General features: G+C 38.0%; 1 protein-coding gene across 1 annotated transcript in view; it reads right to left on the bottom strand.

Moving 5' to 3' along the window:
- Positions 1-19,388, bottom strand: part of COL14A1 (collagen type XIV alpha 1 chain) — a 122,425-nt gene that overhangs the window by 86,304 nt on the left and 16,733 nt on the right. The window contains exon 6 of the mRNA XM_061995897.1: positions 514-669. Within this exon, the coding sequence (XP_061851881.1) occupies positions 514-669 (156 nt within the window). The remainder of the gene's footprint in view (positions 1-513; positions 670-19,388) is intronic.

The raw sequence follows: 19,388 nt of genomic DNA, 5'->3' as shown, positions 1-19,388 counted from the left end.
AATCTGTTCTTAATGGTAACTCCTCAATTTATTTTCAAAGCTTTTCTTTCAAGTGCTAAGGAAAGTAAATGAGAACATAACTTTTTCAGAATTTTGCAAGATTTCAAGAAATAGTTTTCTGAAAATGCAAGATTTTATTTAGTATGCTTTTGAACAGACAAGAAATACAACATTTGAACCAAGTTTAAACCATGAGAAAGCTATCCAATGGAACAAGCTTCCTCTGAAAATTAAATCCAAGGGCTTGATCTAATGCTGACTGAAGTCAGTAAGACTGATTCCACTGTTTTTCCCTTTTCCACTGACATTGTATTGTTTGCTAAAGCTGAGTATCATAACAAACTGTGAAGAATTAATACTACAAACATTCCAGCACCATTACACTTACAAGTAACAGTTCCAGTTCAGGATGAATCTTGCACAAGTAAGTAGCATTAAGCTGTTACTTATCCTGAAATGATGGAATCTTTACATTGCTACAGAAATAATAATAAAAAACCCATGGCATCTTACCTACTCTTGTTTTCTCAGATCCCACATTGAAAGCAGAAACCAGATTTTCCAGGAACAGTCGAACAAGCCTGAAATTGAATCTGCCAATACTCCAAGAACCATCTACCAGTATCACAATATCTGCAATTGCTGGAGTTTTACAGGTAAACAGGTTTCCTGTAAATCATTAATATGAAAACAATATTGTTAATTCAACAATAAAATTGAAACTCAGTTAATGTATACTCTTTCTCTTCCCACTGGAATTGATACTTAAAGCTTTCTTTCATGGGCAAAGTGAGAAATAAACTAAATCAGTATATGTATTTGTTCTAAACTGAGAAGAAGTTTGGTCATTATCTACTTCAGTTCTTTCATTAAACTTTTCAAAATTACTGTTGAGAGGCCCATGAAAAAGAAATACTGCTTCTAAAAATAAAATACTTCAGAAAGAAAAGAAAATAACAGTTCAACCTCAGTCTCAAGAATATACATGCACAGTATACAGTTCACGACACTTGATCTTAGATGTAGACAATGCAGAGGGAGCTACAGACATCCAAAACAGTTATCAAGATGTCTTTTGTAGTCAACACAGAAAAGCAGGTGTTCCTATGCATCTCAACAGCTCTGTAGAAAAGTTCTTTAGCTGCCATTGTAGACTTCTAAAGTTAGAAGTGAATCTCACTCTAGGAGTCTACAGTAAAACTGAAGTCAATGAAATAGGAGTCACTCTACAGTAAAGTTAAAACACAAAGGCCACAGGTTCAGATTCACCATCTCTATGAGAACTAGTAGCACATGAAGATTTAGTCTTACAAAGTTATGGAAAAGTACCAGAAGAACTTTGGAAAACCATCAGAAAAAAAAATAATGAGAATTAGCTGAAGTGCATGTTAATTGTAAGGTTTAGCTAACCAATGGGGAATTCAGAGGAAATGGGAGTAGAGATTACACATAAATTGCAAGATAAGCCAACTAGAAAGTTTCTAGGGACACAGATTCTTAAGAAAATGAGAAGACTAAACAAAAGTGCCACATTCAGTCTGAGAAAATGGCATAAAGGTAAGTAAGAGAAAGGTTTCCATTCTCAGACAGAATTGCCACATCCCACAGAAGCGTCTGTGTGATTGTAAAAACAGTGCTTCTGAAATAGCAGATTCATATTGTAAGGAGGGAAATTAATGGGTTACATTACACAGGAACACCAAATAAAAGCTTATGTTTGAAGTATAAAAACAGCAAACTCCCCACCAGACTGACTCTAGAATAAGGATGGAAGTAGGAAAGTCAAAGCAAAGCGTGTTAGTAGAAAAGATATCATGCATCACAGTCCATTTAGGGATGAAAATCGTGTCTCTGAATATAGTAAAAATGAGATTACTGCAGTTAGTCCAACTTTTGCCATCAATTTTTTTCAGGATCCACTATGTAAATTAGTTGACAAAGGATACCAGCACCTAAGGTGGCACTAACAGGAATCATCAAATACATTGTTAGAAATAGATTGATCTTGAGCAGAGACACTCAGTGAATAAAAGAAGTAACTGAGTAAGAAATAATCAAAGAGGTGCTTCCATTAGCTCACAAGTAGCAATCCTGTTACAGAAAGGGAATAAATCACACAATTAGCAACTTAAAACACCATATTACTAATGACAATCTTTTCATTAAAGACAAAATTACTGTCTCAGGCAAAAACATTCTGATGTGCAGAAGGACTTCAAACAATTGGCTATAATTAAGAGTTAGATTTGTACTGTAGTATAAATCCAGAGCAAGAAACTCCACCCATAAAGTTACAGTTAATGTCTCAAACGTGTACTAAAAATGCTTTTAGAAGAGCAGAGAACATTTCCTACGTGCAGCTAGCAGTGTAAAATAAGTTCTAAACACATGACAAAAATTCCACTTACAAAGATGCCAAAACAAATACTTTATTTTAGTTTTTACAGCACAAGACAACACTATTTGAATTGGCAATACATTTTAATGTATAAACACTGGAGAACATTTAGTAAGCATCAGAAAAATGATCTTAAATTGGAAGATAAATCCAAAGGAGGTCCAAATCTTTATATCACTGAGGTCAACGGGAAAACTTCCCTTGATTTCAGCAGGGCTGCACTTTGGTTTAAGATTTAATAGGAACTTACCGGTCATGGTAGAATTTATGTTTTAAATGTTTTTGCCACAAACTTACTGTTAATCAACCTGAATCACTTGCAGTGTTTGTCTCCTGTTAATACACAGTTCAATTGTGCCATTCTCACATTGGCCATAATTAGTTTCTTAAGCTTCACAAGAACCGTTGGCAAAGTAAAACACTACTGAACACCAGTAAGAATGATAGAACTGCATCCCTGATTCATGTCCAAGTAGCTGTACTACAGCACAGATGTACCTTTTCAGTACAACTCCAGCAGTTTAATCATATCCAATGAGAATAACAGGATTTGTGGGGCTGCATTTTCCTTCTCTACTTGTAAAATTTTATGCTTACTGTGAAACCCAGTACCCTAGGTCTTACTCATTTTATATCAACAAGTTTTGCCTGTAAGGCTTCTTTAATCTTGTTGTGATGGCTTTGTGAATAAAAGCTTCTACTGGTTTTAGTAAATCCATTCAGTGAAGTAAAACCCGAAGAGTAAATAAAACAATAACAGCATTCCTTTCAATATTTTATTTCTACATCATCAGATCAGAGCAAATAGTATCATTCAATTACTCTTTTCTTAAAAAAAAGCATGTGTGGTTTGATCGAAGAATGAACTGCCATGTCACAGAAAGTGAAAATTTGATTCGTTCTTCGTAGATAGGAGATATTTGTTGAATCTTTGCTGCATAAAACATTTAGGTTTTGTTACTTCTGCACACCCACTATTTGCTTATGTTTTCTCCTTGTTGTATTTAATAGAATTGTAGAAAGTTCCCTAAAATGGAATAAACAACAGTGAGATATTAAATAGAATAAAATGCTGTAGAGAAATCTCAAAAACCAGATAGGAACACAAACACTGTATCATCCTAGTTTATACAGCTACTCTAAAAGTGTGTAGCAAATAATTTATGCATCCCACTGAGATTAGCCAGATTCCATTACCAGTTACAGCAAATGTTTTTTTCAATAATCTTTCCACACAACCACACATGGTCATAAATTCTTATAGGGTTTGAGGATTATTTTAAACATTTCAATTTCATAAATTTAACTTTAATAGGCAATTTTCTCAAAAACATTTCTAAAAGGAGGATGAGAGTATATTTTTTAAAAAGCTTCCAACACTCAATGTTTTAGCCTGCTACAAGTTTCAATACTGTGATCAGGTTGCACATATTTCCCTTTTACTTATTCATCACGAAAAAGCAGTGAGGGAGAAGGTACCACTTTCCTCTGAATTATACAATACTCACCAGTTGCAAGGGCAGGACAGTAGGAAGGAGACTCATTACCTAATTTTGTATAACGTTTCCTAATGCTACATAGATTGCACTAGATGTGTTGCATTCCACAACAAACAATAACAGAGCTTGTCATTTTTAGGTTAGAGAAAGTAAGAGAATTGCAAACATCCTAAAATGAGCTTATATATTTTACACCAGCAACTGTCTTCAGTGCATCTGCCTACAATGGGTAGAGGAGCTACATGGGAAGAAAGTAAAAAATTAATGGACTTCCTATAACAAATTTACAGTCTTCCTAGAGTTATTTGGCAGAAGGAACTTGTCACTCTGCCAGGAAGCTAACTGAGGAGGAAGGTCTGCCCATTTCTGCATGGCACAAATGAAAGCATAGGCTCAAAATTTCACCTCCAAAGATAACAAAGGGTATTAGCAATGTATTAGGAATAAGATATTTGCACAAAACATGCTTCAGTATTGGCAGTAGTCATATAATCATCAAGAATTTTGGTTCCTTTGTTTCGGGGAAATCTTTCAAAGAGTAATCAGCATCGAAGGAATCTTGCATCTACCTAAATAAAGTTTCCTGCCTTTGATCCCTCAGGCCCCCTAGACATTAAAGGTGATGGATTAGCTTGTGATTCCAATGTGCAAGTGCTAGAGCACAATCAAGAGCGATGTCAGAGTTTGGCCAAGAGTTAAAGTCAATGATGGCAAGGTTGAAAAAAACGATCCAGCCAGAACTTTCTGGGATAGAGGTAGATTCTGCAAAACGTGACCCTTGACATGTCACGTTGAAGGGAAGGGTGATGACTGAAGGGGCTCTGGTAATACGGGAGATGCATTGAACAAAAAGACAGGTCTGCAAGATTCTGTAAACACTGACCACCTCTGTGAGGCTGCATTTTCAACCTGTTGCTATTCCTTCACACGTGTTCAGTGAGCAAGCAAGCAATGGTACAAAACAGAAGTTTGACCAAAAAAACTGCAAGCCTTACATAGACTAGAGTAATGGATATTTGATCCTTGGAGATAATACTACTATTCTTTTAAAGGCAAATAGAGAAACAGCAAAGAAAGGCACTGCCACCCAGGAAAACTCAATGCCTTAGAAGAATCAGTTCCATTTTCATGCAGTTATGATACATTTTGCAGAAACATTTGATATTTTGCCTCCTCTTGGTATGAAATTCTGTTCTCATTTTCAAGAGCCAAAACACACACTTCTGCTAGAAGTAGTTAAGTCTATAATTCTTTTTGAGTCTGCAGTATGTCGTTTCCTTTCTTACTCACTGTCACAGTGGAAAAGTCAAATAATATATGTGGAATGAGAGGAAGAAAGTTCAAGTAGAGGTCAGTAATAATACAGAATGAATGGAAGGCTCTTCATAGAGTAACAAAGCACAAAAGGCAAGAAGCTTGATGACAGAGGAGAGTGAAAAATACCTTGTGAACAAAGCATGAATGACAGAGAAAAGTCAGCCCTCCACAGTAATTGACAGTACCAGAGCTGAGAAGAAGCACCACTGAGGATAAGGGCTACACAAATCTACACCAGCAAAATGCCATCTCTTTTATAAAAACGTTTTTTAAAAAAGCTAGGGACGTGAGGCCAGTGTTCAGCTCCAAAACTCAGCAACTCACTAGTCCACTCTCTGACACTGATATCATTGCACTGTGCTGGTGATATCATCATTGCACTTAGACCTTGGTTTAACACATTCCATATGTCAGGCTAAGGACCAAACAAATGCACACAACTTAACTACTTTTCTTTCAACTACATCCAACCATAGCTTGAATTTGAAGGACTCAAATACTGGAACATTCTTAGTTTGAAAGAGCAGCCCAGTGAGGTTAGAAGTTTGTCCCTACTCTCTAGAAGAAAAAAAAAAAGCAGCCAGTTCTTTCCCATGCACCTTATTCTGCTCCAGGAAACTAATATTGCCCAGCTGGCAGGCCTATACATTTGTTATTTGAGTGAGCTGGAATATTAAAATTTACTGAATCTGTTGTGTCTAATCATGTCACATTTGACTCAAAATGCTGTAATTCAGTTATTTTACTTCTTTTAAAAAGTACACAGCAATAAATAGTATTATTTAAAGCATATCTTTAGAATGGAATGCCACAAAGCTAATTGAAGCAGTACCTGATAAAACACACTAATTGCCTAAATATACTAATGATAACTGTCAAGTGTGAGAGAAGGAAGCATCCAGGCATTTTCTATACACCTTTGCATTCACACTCAATGACAGCTATACCTCTGTAGTAAGCAATCACTAGCTTAGGAAAGCTTTTAGAACTTTCTTCTGACATCTTAACTTTATAATTTGCCTTAGAGATGGAACAAATATGAGTTAACTATGAAAGAAAGTGTTGTTATTTTCTGTGAGACCATTGCTGACTGATAGCACTGAAGCACCTGATGTCTGCAGCAGCTTCCCAAATAACAACAGTAAACTCTCTTGGTCTGCATACCTAGATAGAAAAATACATTTTAATATCCACCTGTATTTAAACTAAGAGTTCCAAACATTGGTTTTAATTTCTTTTCCAACAGGCAACATATCAACACAGAACAAACCACACTGCTAAAATCTTTCCTGAAACTGAGGTTCAACATGGCAAGATATTGTGTCCATTTAGCCATAATGATTTACACTGAAGAAAGTTCACAACCCTCCTGTAAAGTACATGAAACCTAAGAAACTCATCTGCAGATTACAGTGATAATTTCTACTTCTCTTTGCTCTCAGTTGTGCATCAACATGCATGAACGTTTGAAATAAAACAGCTGTCTCAAAGTCTGAATTACTTTTCAAGGTAGAGAACTATATTTTTTTAGTAGCATGGTCATATTTATCCACTATTCCTATGTGACAGATACAATGGGATTTAAAAGAGCCATTCTGTCCTTTCCTTTAGTGAAGTGTGAAATCTCTAAGTTTTCTCTGGCTACAGATAAAATCAACACTCAGAAATCCTCAATATTAATTAGGCTGTATACAAAAATCTTTCTAAACTATGATAAAGAGCTGCTCTGTGCCTGAGTTTGTAACTCAGCTACAGCTCTAACACAACAGCTAAAGTAACAGAGAAGAGCCTGCCAGAGAGAACAAGCTGCATATCTATCAAAGTCATTAACACAGAACTAACTAAAAATTAGTTGAACTGCTACAACACTGTTATATTTCAGGTCACCATTATAAATCCAGATACATATGATGTTATGGTAAGTGTGTCCAGAAACAAAACAGATGGTGCAGTGAAGTTACAATGTAGGCACTTTCAAATTCAAGTCCCTGTATTACCTTCAAGCATTTCTTGAAATTATATTACCATCATGTCACCAATGTATTTGCTTGAGTAAATATAAACATGGGGTGCTCTTCAGAAGCACCTCTAACTCTGGAGCCATGTATCAGTCCACAAAAGCTCAGGATGAAATTCTTGCCTTCTTGAATGTATCAATTCATTTGTTGTCTACTTAGTGTAGGGATATCTCCATGAACACCCTGTCGTCTACTAGGGAGCCAACTCTGCACTGGTCACAGAACTCCAAAATGTGACCTCACCAGGGCTGAGCAGAGGGAAGTATCACCTCCCTCCACCTGCTGACAGCTTTCTTCCTAATGCAGTCCAGGAAAGCTGTTGGCCTTTATGACAAGGACACATTGCTGGCTTATGGTGAACTTGTCCACCAAGACCTCTGAGGACTTTTCTGCAAAGCTACTTTCTAGACAACTGGCCACCAGTTTGTCCCAGTGCCTGAGGTTACACCTCCTCAGAGGCAGGATGCCACTTTGTTGAACATCCCTGTCAGCCCATTTCTTTAGCCTGCTGAAGACACTCTGAATGGCAGCACAATCCTCTGGCCTATCAGCCATTATTCCCTCAGTTTTGTATCATCTGCAAACTTACTGAGAGTGTGCTTCTTATCATTCCAGTCCTCATGTGATTGTAGATTCTTAACTCTCTTCCACATCATTCCTACTCTAAAGCTCTTCTCTCTGGGCTAGTCAGCCTGTTAGCAAAGGTGATTTTGCCCCACTTAATTGGATGGATTACATCTTTTCCAAGCACCTATGGAGCACCAAAGAGGGTCCTACCATCATAGAAACCCATGTTCTATTGCTGACAGAAGCTGCAAAATTAATTGTTGACCTACAGGATCTTCCCACTCCTCAAGCCTTTTCTCCTCATAAATGGGATCAAGGCTAACCCCCAGAGCCACATAGCTGATAGATTGCCACTCAGTGCAAACAGGATTGCCATAATTAGTTTCCACATATTTAATTCCTACTCTCTTAAAATATGTGCCACCAAGCAAAAGCACTACCCAAAGGAGGGTGTGGAGTCTCCTTCTCTGGAGGTTTTCAAAACCTGCCTGGACACGTTCCTGTGTGATATGATCTAGGTGGTCCTGCTTTACCAAGGGGTTGGACTAGATGATCTCTAGAGGTCCCTTCCAATCCCTATCATCCTGTCATGTGAAATATTAAAATAAACAAACAAACAAAAACAAAACAAAAAAACCAAACCGAAAAGAAGTTCTTCCTTGGAGGATTTATTTTGTGGTTCCTTGATTATGTCTAAATGAGCAATTTAAAAGAATTCCAAAAGTCTGTGCCACTGCACTGTACTGAAGTACTGATCAGTAGGCTAAACATACCACAGATATCTTTTCCTAAAACAGCATTTTAAACAACCTTTGATTTTCTTTTCCTCTTATTCGCAAACTTCTGAATTCCTGTCATCCACTAATTATTCCCTACCATAAACAAATTACTAATCACTGTCTTCAAGCCTGCAAAAACTTTTTCTGTCCAAGGTTTCACTCTCTTCTGTTGACTTATTTCCTTGATCTTCTACTCACAGTACCATCCAGCTAGACAGATAAGCAATGCACATAGGCACAGCAGTTTTGCAATATCATGTATAGCAAATACATTAATTTTTTAGCTACAGAAGGACTAATAATAAATCTCAAAATAATTTACTGAATATTTTCTTCTATTCAATGTCCTTTATAGTTACTTTTCTACATAGTGTTTCAAGGATTCTAAACAAAATGACAGGTGTTATCTCTAAATCCAACTGCACTTTTAAAAAATAAAACCAGAGGTCTGATGCAGCACCTTACCCTAAAGACTTTAGTACAGGGATTTTGTTAACAATTTCCTTCTACAGAGGGAAGTAATTTTTTAGCTGCTCATTTGCAGACATATGAGAAAAATACCAACCTCATTTTACAGAAAAGGTCTGCATAGGACTTAATCACAGAATCATAGAATGGTAGGGTTGGAATGGACCTTTAAAGTTCATCTCGTCCAACGTCCCTGCAGAAGCAGGTTCACCTGGGTAATAACTGTAATGATTACATTGCATATTAAATTTTTAAACATATCTTCCAGAAACAATGGCAAATTGTAAATCTGTAAGTGTGAATTTAAAGTGTACACTGAGGAAAAAACAATTATTTAAATTAACCTAGACAAAATGCTGGCTGCTAACTCAAAGTATATAAGTGTTATGGGAGCTGTCAAAACCAAAGGAGAGTCCTATCACAAAGTACAGGCTACACTTAGACATCTGGGTTTGGTTTTAGTTTGGCCAGTAGCTACTTAACAATTTACAATAGCCATAATCAAAATGAAATTGCTGGCCCTTAACTAAAATAATGTACTTCAATATGCACATATATATTTAAACCGCTCTGATTGCCTCAAAAGCAGGGTGAGGGCAACCATATAAAAATCTAGTAAAATAGTCCTATGGGGCTCAACACATTTTTTTCAAAGACAAATATTCCGTAAATAATTATTCAATATTCAATAAATATTTTTTCATTTATTGTTGCTCATTTTTTTCCAGTAAATACTAGTTGTTGCATAATTACATTCTATTAGTTCAAGTTTAAGGTTTCCTTCCCGCCATCTGTTTCCTATTCCCAGGTTAATAAAATAGTAACAGTTGCAAGGCTGGCAAAGGACCTGGGATTTTGTTGAGACAAAGCAGGAACTTCTGAGTGTCAGTTTCTTTTTTTTAAGGTATAGCTAAACAGACCTGTCCCATCAAAGTCATAAAAGTATCTCAATCAATCTTTAACAGATAAAGCATCAGTTGCAAGCAACAATGATGTATTACTACTTCTTGGAGAACAAAAAACCACTAAACATTAGAAAGCTCTTAAGACATAAATATCTGCCACAGTTTGACACCACCCCCCTACCCTCTAGGTATTGAGCTAAATTTCGATATTGAGTTGGACAGGTCTTGAAGGTATGACATAGAGGAGAGAAGGGATACAGAGTAGGGAGCCAAGTGAAGAAATGTGAGTGGCAGGTCACAGACAATTTGGTCTTTTTCAAGGAGCTACCGTCCCTATTTACAGTTTTCCTTCCATCATCATACTTAGTTGAAAGATCAGTGCAAAAGACCTGAGATTTTACCACACATTTTTAACTACCTAAACAAACCCAGATAAAGATGTTGCTGAATCTAACATTTACTTCTGAAACAGCTATCTGCATCACTGTGCAGCCCCAACTCTGCTAACTTTCCTGCATACAAGTAAACTAAATATGCTCAGGCATTAAGCTGGGGCTCCAGAGGAGCTCCTTTGAAGATTCCAGAAGAAAAAAGCCACAGGAATACCATGGCTCCATGTACTGGGAAATAATGAGCTAAATAAATACTTCATGACTGAAAATAGACATGAAGCCCAGCAGTCAGAAAAGGAAACTGGACTCCCTCGTTATATGCAGACAGACTAGTACAATCAGTACAGCTAATCAGACAGGCTAGAACACCTCTGAGGTGGAAAACATGGAGTGCTCAGTCAAGTAAATTCTGTTTCAGCTACTAAGTAGCAGCTTTTTAAACAAGGGGCACAGCTCAGTTTTAACACCAAGGCTTACTCAACACATAGGGCACCAGACAAAGGCTGCTGATCAAAAGACTGCCCAGAATCAAGGTCCTGCATCAAGAGCTCCAGAAAGAACATGAAGACCTCAGATTATGCAGTGAGGGTGTAAATGACCCTGAAATCATCTCTCCTCAGTAAAAGATTCTGCTTGATGTTGATCAGTACCAGATGAATGAGACAGACAGTGACAAGGCTCCCCCAGCTCTCAAAGCATTTGGAACAACCTCGGAAGGGAATTTGTACAGTAAACAGTTGAAAAGCAAAATGGGAGATCAACCTTAATGTTTTGGTACCTCTTCTCAGGGATCATAGCCCTTGATAAGAGATGCCAGAACACATTTGCTGACCTGAGCACAAAGCAGTGCAGCTTGTTCAGCAAGAATGCAAATCCATCATGAGTTTGCTGATGGACGCATCAATCCCTCATGACCACAGCTTTCTTATAAGAGGGTCTTGGTCTTGTACTTCAACATTTCTTAATGTATCTGTCTGCCACCACCTCCCAAAGCTCCTTTCAGTTCTCCCTTCAAGACTAAGGTAATGCCTTATATCAAAGACTGGCATCATTCATGATGTACTGAGATATTTGCCTAGAATATGCACAGCCATGAGCAAGCCTGTAGACTTCAAATTATAATAATTCATGCTACCAGATGATGAAGAACTGTTAAGGAGTGTCTCAGCATAGTAGTACCAAAAGTATTTCAGTAACGAAGCATGTCAATACAGACCCTCAATCTGACTTAAGGCAACAAACTTGCTGCCAGTGGAATCCAGCCATGCCAGCACACTGTGGATTGGATGGATACGCAAGAGATAATGACCTGAAGAAATGAAAGGCACTTTGAAGAGCATGAAAGACCATTCATTCTGCTAAGCTTCTATTAATCATTCAACAATGTGAATAGCAGTCTCCCACTTCAACTAAGAAAAGATTTCACAAAAAAATGTTAGTGCCTTCAGGAAAGCTACCGAAGAAAAAAGTGCCCAAACAGGAGGTTTTCAGTTGGTAGTGGTTGAGTCAAGCATTTACTGTGCAGAGATATGAGGACAAACATATCTCAAGGGGGTTATGAACCTGAGTAGTTCTGATATTAGGAGCTAGATCACTTTATACAAAACTGAAACTTGCATTTAGGTCAAAGATAGGCTAAGTCTCTTTTCCTACTCTTCTCTTTTTTCTGAGCTACAAGTTCTCTCGATATCTACTTTTCAATGAAGCAAACACATTCAAGGAGAGTTCCTGAAGAGGAACAGGGAAGGAGATTGTAGATAACAAAAAGACAGTCTGTCCAATCTCCAGCTTCTGCCTGGCCTGAAACATTTTATGAGAAGTAAAACACAATCACCATTGTTCATCTGATGTTAACATACAGACGGATGGAAGAAAAACAGTTCCTCCTAAAGAAAGAAAGAGCCAAGAGACAAAATGAATCCCTGGGTAAGAATGGAGATTGGCCATAATTTCTAATGTCAGGCTTTTTATTTTCTGAAAAAAGCATAAGTTTTGCATGCACAAACTGAAGAAGGTATCCAGCAACCTCCACGTTAGAACCCAAACCAGGCTAAGGTAAATAAATAAAACTATTCACAATATTAGAGATATCGAAACAGACAAGGCAGTTACAAAATATATACAAGACCCTTCTTATGTTAAGATCCATCCCGAATCTTTCTCTTTTTCTCTATTCCTCTCTTCCTTGATCTCACTTCAATCGGGGATTCCTTCCCTCAGGATCAAAGTGAAAGGTTTTCAAAGTGAACCCTTTCCCAATTTCAGCCTTCATAGTCACTTTGAGTCTTGTGTTTCAAGCTTGCTTTCTCTCAAGAACACATTTCTCTCATTCAGATGATTTCAACACACTTGCAAGTAACCTAATGTCTATCTAGTTTGGCTAGATGGTAGAGGTAAATGCTCCAATCTCTAACTGTAAATTGCTTGGTTTTCTCCAAAGCAACTACCAAAATAGTGGCAAAGGAAAAGGACTTAAGAATTCTGTCCATGTCAGTGCTGATACCTCCTATTAGGTTTTCCAGTCATGAGAGTCTACCAAAGAATCCTGGCCAGGTCCATAAAAGTATTGCCACTGCAAAACGAAAAGGTGCAAGTAGTAGTCAAAGGATACAAAAGCTGAGTTAATTCCCCCAGAGAAATTCATATAGTGAACCCCTAGAAGGAGCACCCACAGCACAACAAGCTAAGCTTTCCAGACAGTAAAGGGGAATTTACCCAGGAATTCCCTTGCAACAACATCCTGCTGTAAGTCCTCCAATGACTAATGAGAAATTTTTAATGTACAAAGCTCTGCATGGTGGCTTACAGGTTATAGCCTATCTTGGAAACTTAATGGATGTCTCTCATCAAATTCTGCCTTCTACATGGCTTGGATGGAGTATCTTTAGTTCATATATCAAAGAAAGCAATGGTATATTCTGACGAGTCTACTCAATCTCCTGCTTTTAAAGAGATATTTACATTATTTGAAGCTAAGAAGTAAGAGGATGTCCATGAGGAATCACATAGAAGAGTTGAAATCCATCCACTCTTATGGCACAATTTAAAATATAGGCACTGTCAAAAACAACTCCCATGCTCTGCCAAATTAACACGGATGGAGGTTTGCCGATAGGATTCTAAGTGGAGTCCACAGCAGAGATCTTTTAGCACCACATCAGGATAGTGGTCTGACCAGTAGTGAAATCACTGACATATCAGACTGGTTGCAGGCTTTTAAGTGAGAGTCCTATTGGCAAAGATCAGATGGTCACATGCTGCTTTCACTAGCAAAAGTTAAGACAGAATGCATCATAGATCCTCAGCTTGGGCTAAGGTTGGGCAGAACAAAGCCAAGTAAGGCCAAAGCCAAAGTAACTGTCTGAAACCAAAAGAATTCTACAAGATTATTCCTGGGCTAAGCAGCTTCAGAGTAGTCATAAGACTGTGGTGAGGGAAGATAATAGATTAATTTCTACACTTACATTACCTTTACTTGATTAGCAAATGCTTGCTGGAACAATCAGGTATACATCACACATTCAACAGCTAGTCACAATCTGGTCTGATTGTATGTCACTGCATGCCACACAGTACTGAAAAGCAATTTTTGGTAAAGACTACTAAAATCCTTGTCAAAAAAGCAAGCACAGAACTCCAAAGTAAACTCAAAAAAACAAGCAGTCCTGAAGTAATGTAACAGCATACATGAAGCAGGGGTCCCTAGCTTTGAGGCAGCTAAATAACAGCATATGTGTATTGTTTCATCCATGACAAGGTAATAGATCTACATAGTCCCCTGCAGAAACTTCAAGATGAAATATTCAAGTCTCAGTACAATATGCATATATCTTTTAGGGAAATCTGGACAGTAGCCTACTGTTCAAACACAATAGTTCTAAATTTCACTATGCTCTTTGATGCACACTTTTACAAACATCCAAAAATGAACTCTATCATATTAAAGTACTCCAAAATGTTTAAAGAACTTACCATAGCTCCAAAATAGGAATCTGTCTTGTCTTGTCCCTATTCTGCAGCATCCTTGAGCTAGCTAGTTCTGAGTAGGCTAGTGAATTCTCCAGGGAGAGTGCTCTACAGGGCAACAGAGTTGCACTGCTGTTAGGTTTGCAGTAAACTTAATTACATCTAGTTTAATCAACCCTTCAAAAACTGGGCTGCATTAGAACAACAGGAAACAGAAAAGGTAAGCAGAAACTCATTTGTAAAGAAAAAAACAACTTCACTGATCAGCAAATATTAATCATGGAATTCTCAAAATTCACAAGATACCTCTCTGGTGACCTTGTGCTTTACCCATGATGCAGCCTCAGACCAAGTAGGTCAGTTTGTGCCTCTTCAATATGTACAGCATAGACCCAAACACTAAACATCAATTACAGGGGCCTCATCTTGCTGTTATCTTCCAAGATCAGCAACACAATTTTATAACTTGTACTTACATTTTTCTAACTTGTACTCACTTCATAATATGGTCTGTTCATGGTTCAGAATGGGTAGGGGTTGCTGTTTAGGGTGTAATGAGACTTCAGGGATACAGGAAGGAGATTGCACAAGATTTAGTATGATATGTTTAGGGGAGGAACTAAAGGCAAGAAAAGGGGGCAACCAAAGTAGTTTAGGGAGAAACAAGAGTGGGAAAATAGAAATATAAATATATATATGGGCTAGTTTCATCTACACAGGTGGCTGGGTAGCACTTGTTTGGTCAAGACTTGTGCTTGATTATCCCACAGGTATTGGGATTACATGCTTATGTCTTATTCCTGGTTGGATCTGGGGGCATGGAGCTGGGGTAACCCTGCAAGCTTCCACCGGGCTACAGGATTCAGTGATCAATAACACAAGACAAAAAAGACATCATATCAACACTGGAAGAGCCAAGCACCTTCCAGTAAACTTTGCTTTTACTATCATATTGCATTAAGTAGATTAACATGCAAGGGCTGAGAAGATAAAGACTAGTTAGGAAGAATAGAATGGTACTGGGGAAAAATATCCACACAACTCAGTTACAACCTCTTTCTTCTGCTTGCTCACAATACTAGAGCTACAGAGCCCTCCAGAAAGCTCAGGGAAACACTGTTAGTAAGGCCAATTATAGGCTGTGTGAAGACATAGTTAATGAGTTCCATAGCCTAGGAGTTTAGTAAGTAATAAAAAACAGAAAAAAAAAGTTATAACTAAAACCAATATTTGCAGTTACATTAGCCAGGATGAAGTGAGTAAAACTATGAAACATAGCCAATAGAGCAGAAGTTCAGAAGGTATTCATTCCTGTGGCTTAGTGAAATATCTCACAGCACTTATTTCACACTGTCTAGTAATACTTGCTGAAGCAGCTGACATTAACTAAACAGAAAAGGTAATAAATTAGATAATTTGTCTCTTCTGCTGAATAGCTTCTTAATACATCTCTCTGCAGATTTTTATTCCCCGTTTTGCTTATATACTGCCTTTCAGCTACAGAGCGAATGTCAAAGTTTGTTTGCATCAAAGGTAACAGTAGTATTAGAAATCAAATCAGTGTATTTCTCATGTTTACTGTACCTCTCACTTCTATCACTATCTGATGTTACCTCACTGGAAAAGGTACAATAAAAACCTCAGATACATATACTACATCACTCTGAGGAAGGATATGCCTTTTGCATTACCTGATAGTGTGCATAGCACTAGAAGAAAAAATACTATGTAAAAATAATCAAAAACATTCACTTTGGAAGACTGTAGAAATAATGTAAATAATAATATGACTAATAATTTAAAATACACTAAGAAAACAAACAACCCTATCTCATTGCTAAACAAAGTAAGTTTAGATGTGTCTTCACAGTTTTTGCAGGCAGCTGAGAACTTCACCTGTTTTCTAGACATAGACCAGGAAAAATTGCAAAAGATGCAGCACCAAAAAGACAGCTGTTGCATGATTCAGAGACTGACAAAGCACATCCACCTGAAAGAAACTGCAGGCATACCTATGCCTACTAATTCTCAGCAGGAAAGTATCATATGACAAATGGCTCCAGGTCCCTTTCCAAAAGACTTTATGATACTGAATCCTGAGAGCACTAAAAACTGACATTTAATACAATACAACCAAAATCTCTTCTTTGTGCAGCATCAAGTCATGAGGAAAACAGAGAGAGTGAGACTGTCAGAAGGAACTCAGAGTGAGTAGATTTATAACTTGCATGTATATATACATATATATGTATGCATAGTTGTAATAATATCACTGACAATACCAAATGGACTAAAGGTCACTAGCGAAGGTTACTATCAGTATTACATTATTTCAAAGGAAAGATTTGTTTATCCTTACAGGTCATTTTTACCTCTTTCCCAAAATCTTCTGTATTTACATTAATATTCAAACACAGGATTATTGATCAAGACACCTGAAGACACTATTCCATGTCTCTAACATTACTTACATACATAATATAACCTGGCATCTGCAACTTTTTATTATACTTTGTGGGAGACAAGGTACAGTATTATGTAGCTCATTGGAAACAGCTTTTGCACAGCTTTTCCCCATCTCTGAGGCCCACCATGGCTTCTAAATTATTTTTCACTCACTCAGTGTCTAATATTTCCATTCCCTAGTTGTCCATGACTCAATAGATTAACTATAAATTTTCTCTCTTAAACTTCTACCTGCTTGTTTCAGTCTTCTACAATATAAAACTCAGATCTAGCTTTATTGTCAATTGATTTATCCTAGAGCATCCTCCTGTGTACTCCAGTTGGAAAGTCAACTGAGGGGCAATATCCTTTTTCTCAGATCATCCAGCCGTCCCCACACCAGCCCAGGCAGCTCAGTTAAAGTACTGACAGTTTGGTTCCTGGCATATGGTAAAGGTGACTCCATCAGAAAGAAGCATCTAAAATTTTAAAAGCTGCAGTTCTTCCAGGCTTTTTAACTAGGCCACATGTCACTAGATTTTCAAAGAAATAGACACAAAAACCTAATGGACATTGCATCACACAAATCACATGTTTTATGGGAGCTCATCTTTCACTATTTCAATAATCTACATTGTGTTAAAGGCTTATCATAGAATCACAGAATGGCAGAGGGTGGAAGGGATCTCTAAAGATCATCCAGTCCAACCCCCGTGCTCAAGTAGGTCCACCTTGATCAGGTCACTCAGGAATGTGTCCAGGTGGGTTTGAAGACCTCCATAGAAGGAGACTCCACACCCTCCCTGAGCAGCCTGTGCCAGGGCTCCCTCACCTGAACAGGAAAGAAGTTTTTCCTTAAGTGGAACTATTTGTGTTCCACTTTTTGTCCATTATCCCTTGTCCTACAGAAAAAAGGGCTGTCCCACCCCTTGACATACACCTTTCAAACACTTATTATTATGATGAAAAAAATAATATTCAGAAGAGAAGTCTGGCCCATACATGCTTTATACTATCCTAAGTCATTCCAATTTGAGATTTGCATAGGGGAATTTCTAAACAGGACAGGTTTCAGGCTGTGTAAACATGTTATTCCAGCAGAACATTAATACACAGCTTTTTTTAGTGAGTGTCTGTGTCCAGGTCTGGTAGCCGGGAAGCTGCAGGGGTGACCTGTATGAGAAGTAGCCAAGGGCAGCCGTGGGCCCTGTGCACAGCTTATGGCACCTCTGGGAAAATGTATTTCAGACAGGGCAGAAAATTACAAACAGAGACACAAGAAGGAGAAACAAAAAAAGTGAGACATGGCAGAAGGAACTCTGATGTTAGAGGAGAAGCTGCTGCAGGGTGGAACAGATATTCCCTATAGCAGACAGATACACATTGGAGGAGAAGGTAGGTGTGAGAAGAAAGGAATGGCAGAGAAACCACTATATCCTGATCATAAGCCCTCAACCTTGCATAGCTTGTTTCCACTCTGAAGGGATTTGGACTGAGTGAAACCTGCAATGATAACAAGGGAGGATGACAGAGAAGGTCAAGTTGAGCCTGGGAAAGCAAGGAAGAAAGCTGCTGTTTCAGTGTTTGTCTCTTTTGTTTCCCCCTATTCACATCAGCTTTTTTGGCTTTTTTAATTGGCAATAAATTAAGTATATTTTCCCCCTGTTGACTCTGCCTACCATAGTAATCAGTAAGCAGCTTCCCTCTCTTTATCTTAACCCATGAGCTTTTTTTCATCCCTGTTCTTCCTCTTTTCTCCCCCATCCTGCTGGGGGAAGGGAGTGAGCAAGCAGCCAGGCGGGAGTTGGGCTGCTGGCCTAGGCTAAGCCACCATACCTTTCAAATAAAACCCCCAAAATTAAGTCCACAAACACAAACTGGCCTTCGTTGGTTTATTGTTTTATTAAAATGGGTGGCTAAAAACATTTTAGACACACAGAGAAATATTCTGCAGAGAAAGGATATAGTCACATATTTGCCATAAGACATACTACAAACAGAGTGACTCTCCTTTCCCCAAGGGGATTTAATTAGAGAATCACTCTTAGAAGCTCTCCGAGAAACTGTAAAACATCTGAGAAGGCAGAGAATGTATTAACCCCTGTCACTGTACAGAAAGGAGCTTTTTATATGAGGGAGTTGGAGCAGTGCCAGGGTACAAGTACTCAAATATCAGTGCGTGCTGAAAGAAGCCGAGTCTGTGAGCTTTATCTCAGAGAGGAAGAGAAAAGGCTTCTGACATTATTAATATGGGCGTGCACAGCAGTGATAAATCAGCACAGCTGACAGGTTCTGAAAAACATAGTAAGAGGACTTGAAAGTGGATGTGCAGAAGAACTAGAGAAGGTTTCTGGAAATCAAGCATAAAGTGAATATTTGATGGATGAGTGCTAGACGTTAAACCTGAATTAATTTGGCACATTGACATTACCGGATATACACTGGAGGTTTGTTTGAGATAAGAGCATTGTACTTAGAGCAGGAAAGAAAGGAATAAATCTTCTCAAACTGCTTGAATGGGCAGGACATAACAGATGGAAAATTTTAATCTAGGTTACTGAAGCTGCTGGAAAAATTAATAGCAAGTCACACAAGTCACTGACAAGAGTTCCATAAAGACAGAGAAAAACCCAG

The sequence above is a fragment of the Colius striatus genome, chromosome 4 (genome assembly GCF_028858725.1).
Source record: "Colius striatus isolate bColStr4 chromosome 4, bColStr4.1.hap1, whole genome shotgun sequence".
Lineage (NCBI taxonomy): Eukaryota > Metazoa > Chordata > Aves > Coliiformes > Coliidae > Colius > Colius striatus.
The sequence above is the reverse complement of the archived record's forward strand: the minus strand, read 5'-3'. Positions and strand labels throughout refer to the sequence as shown.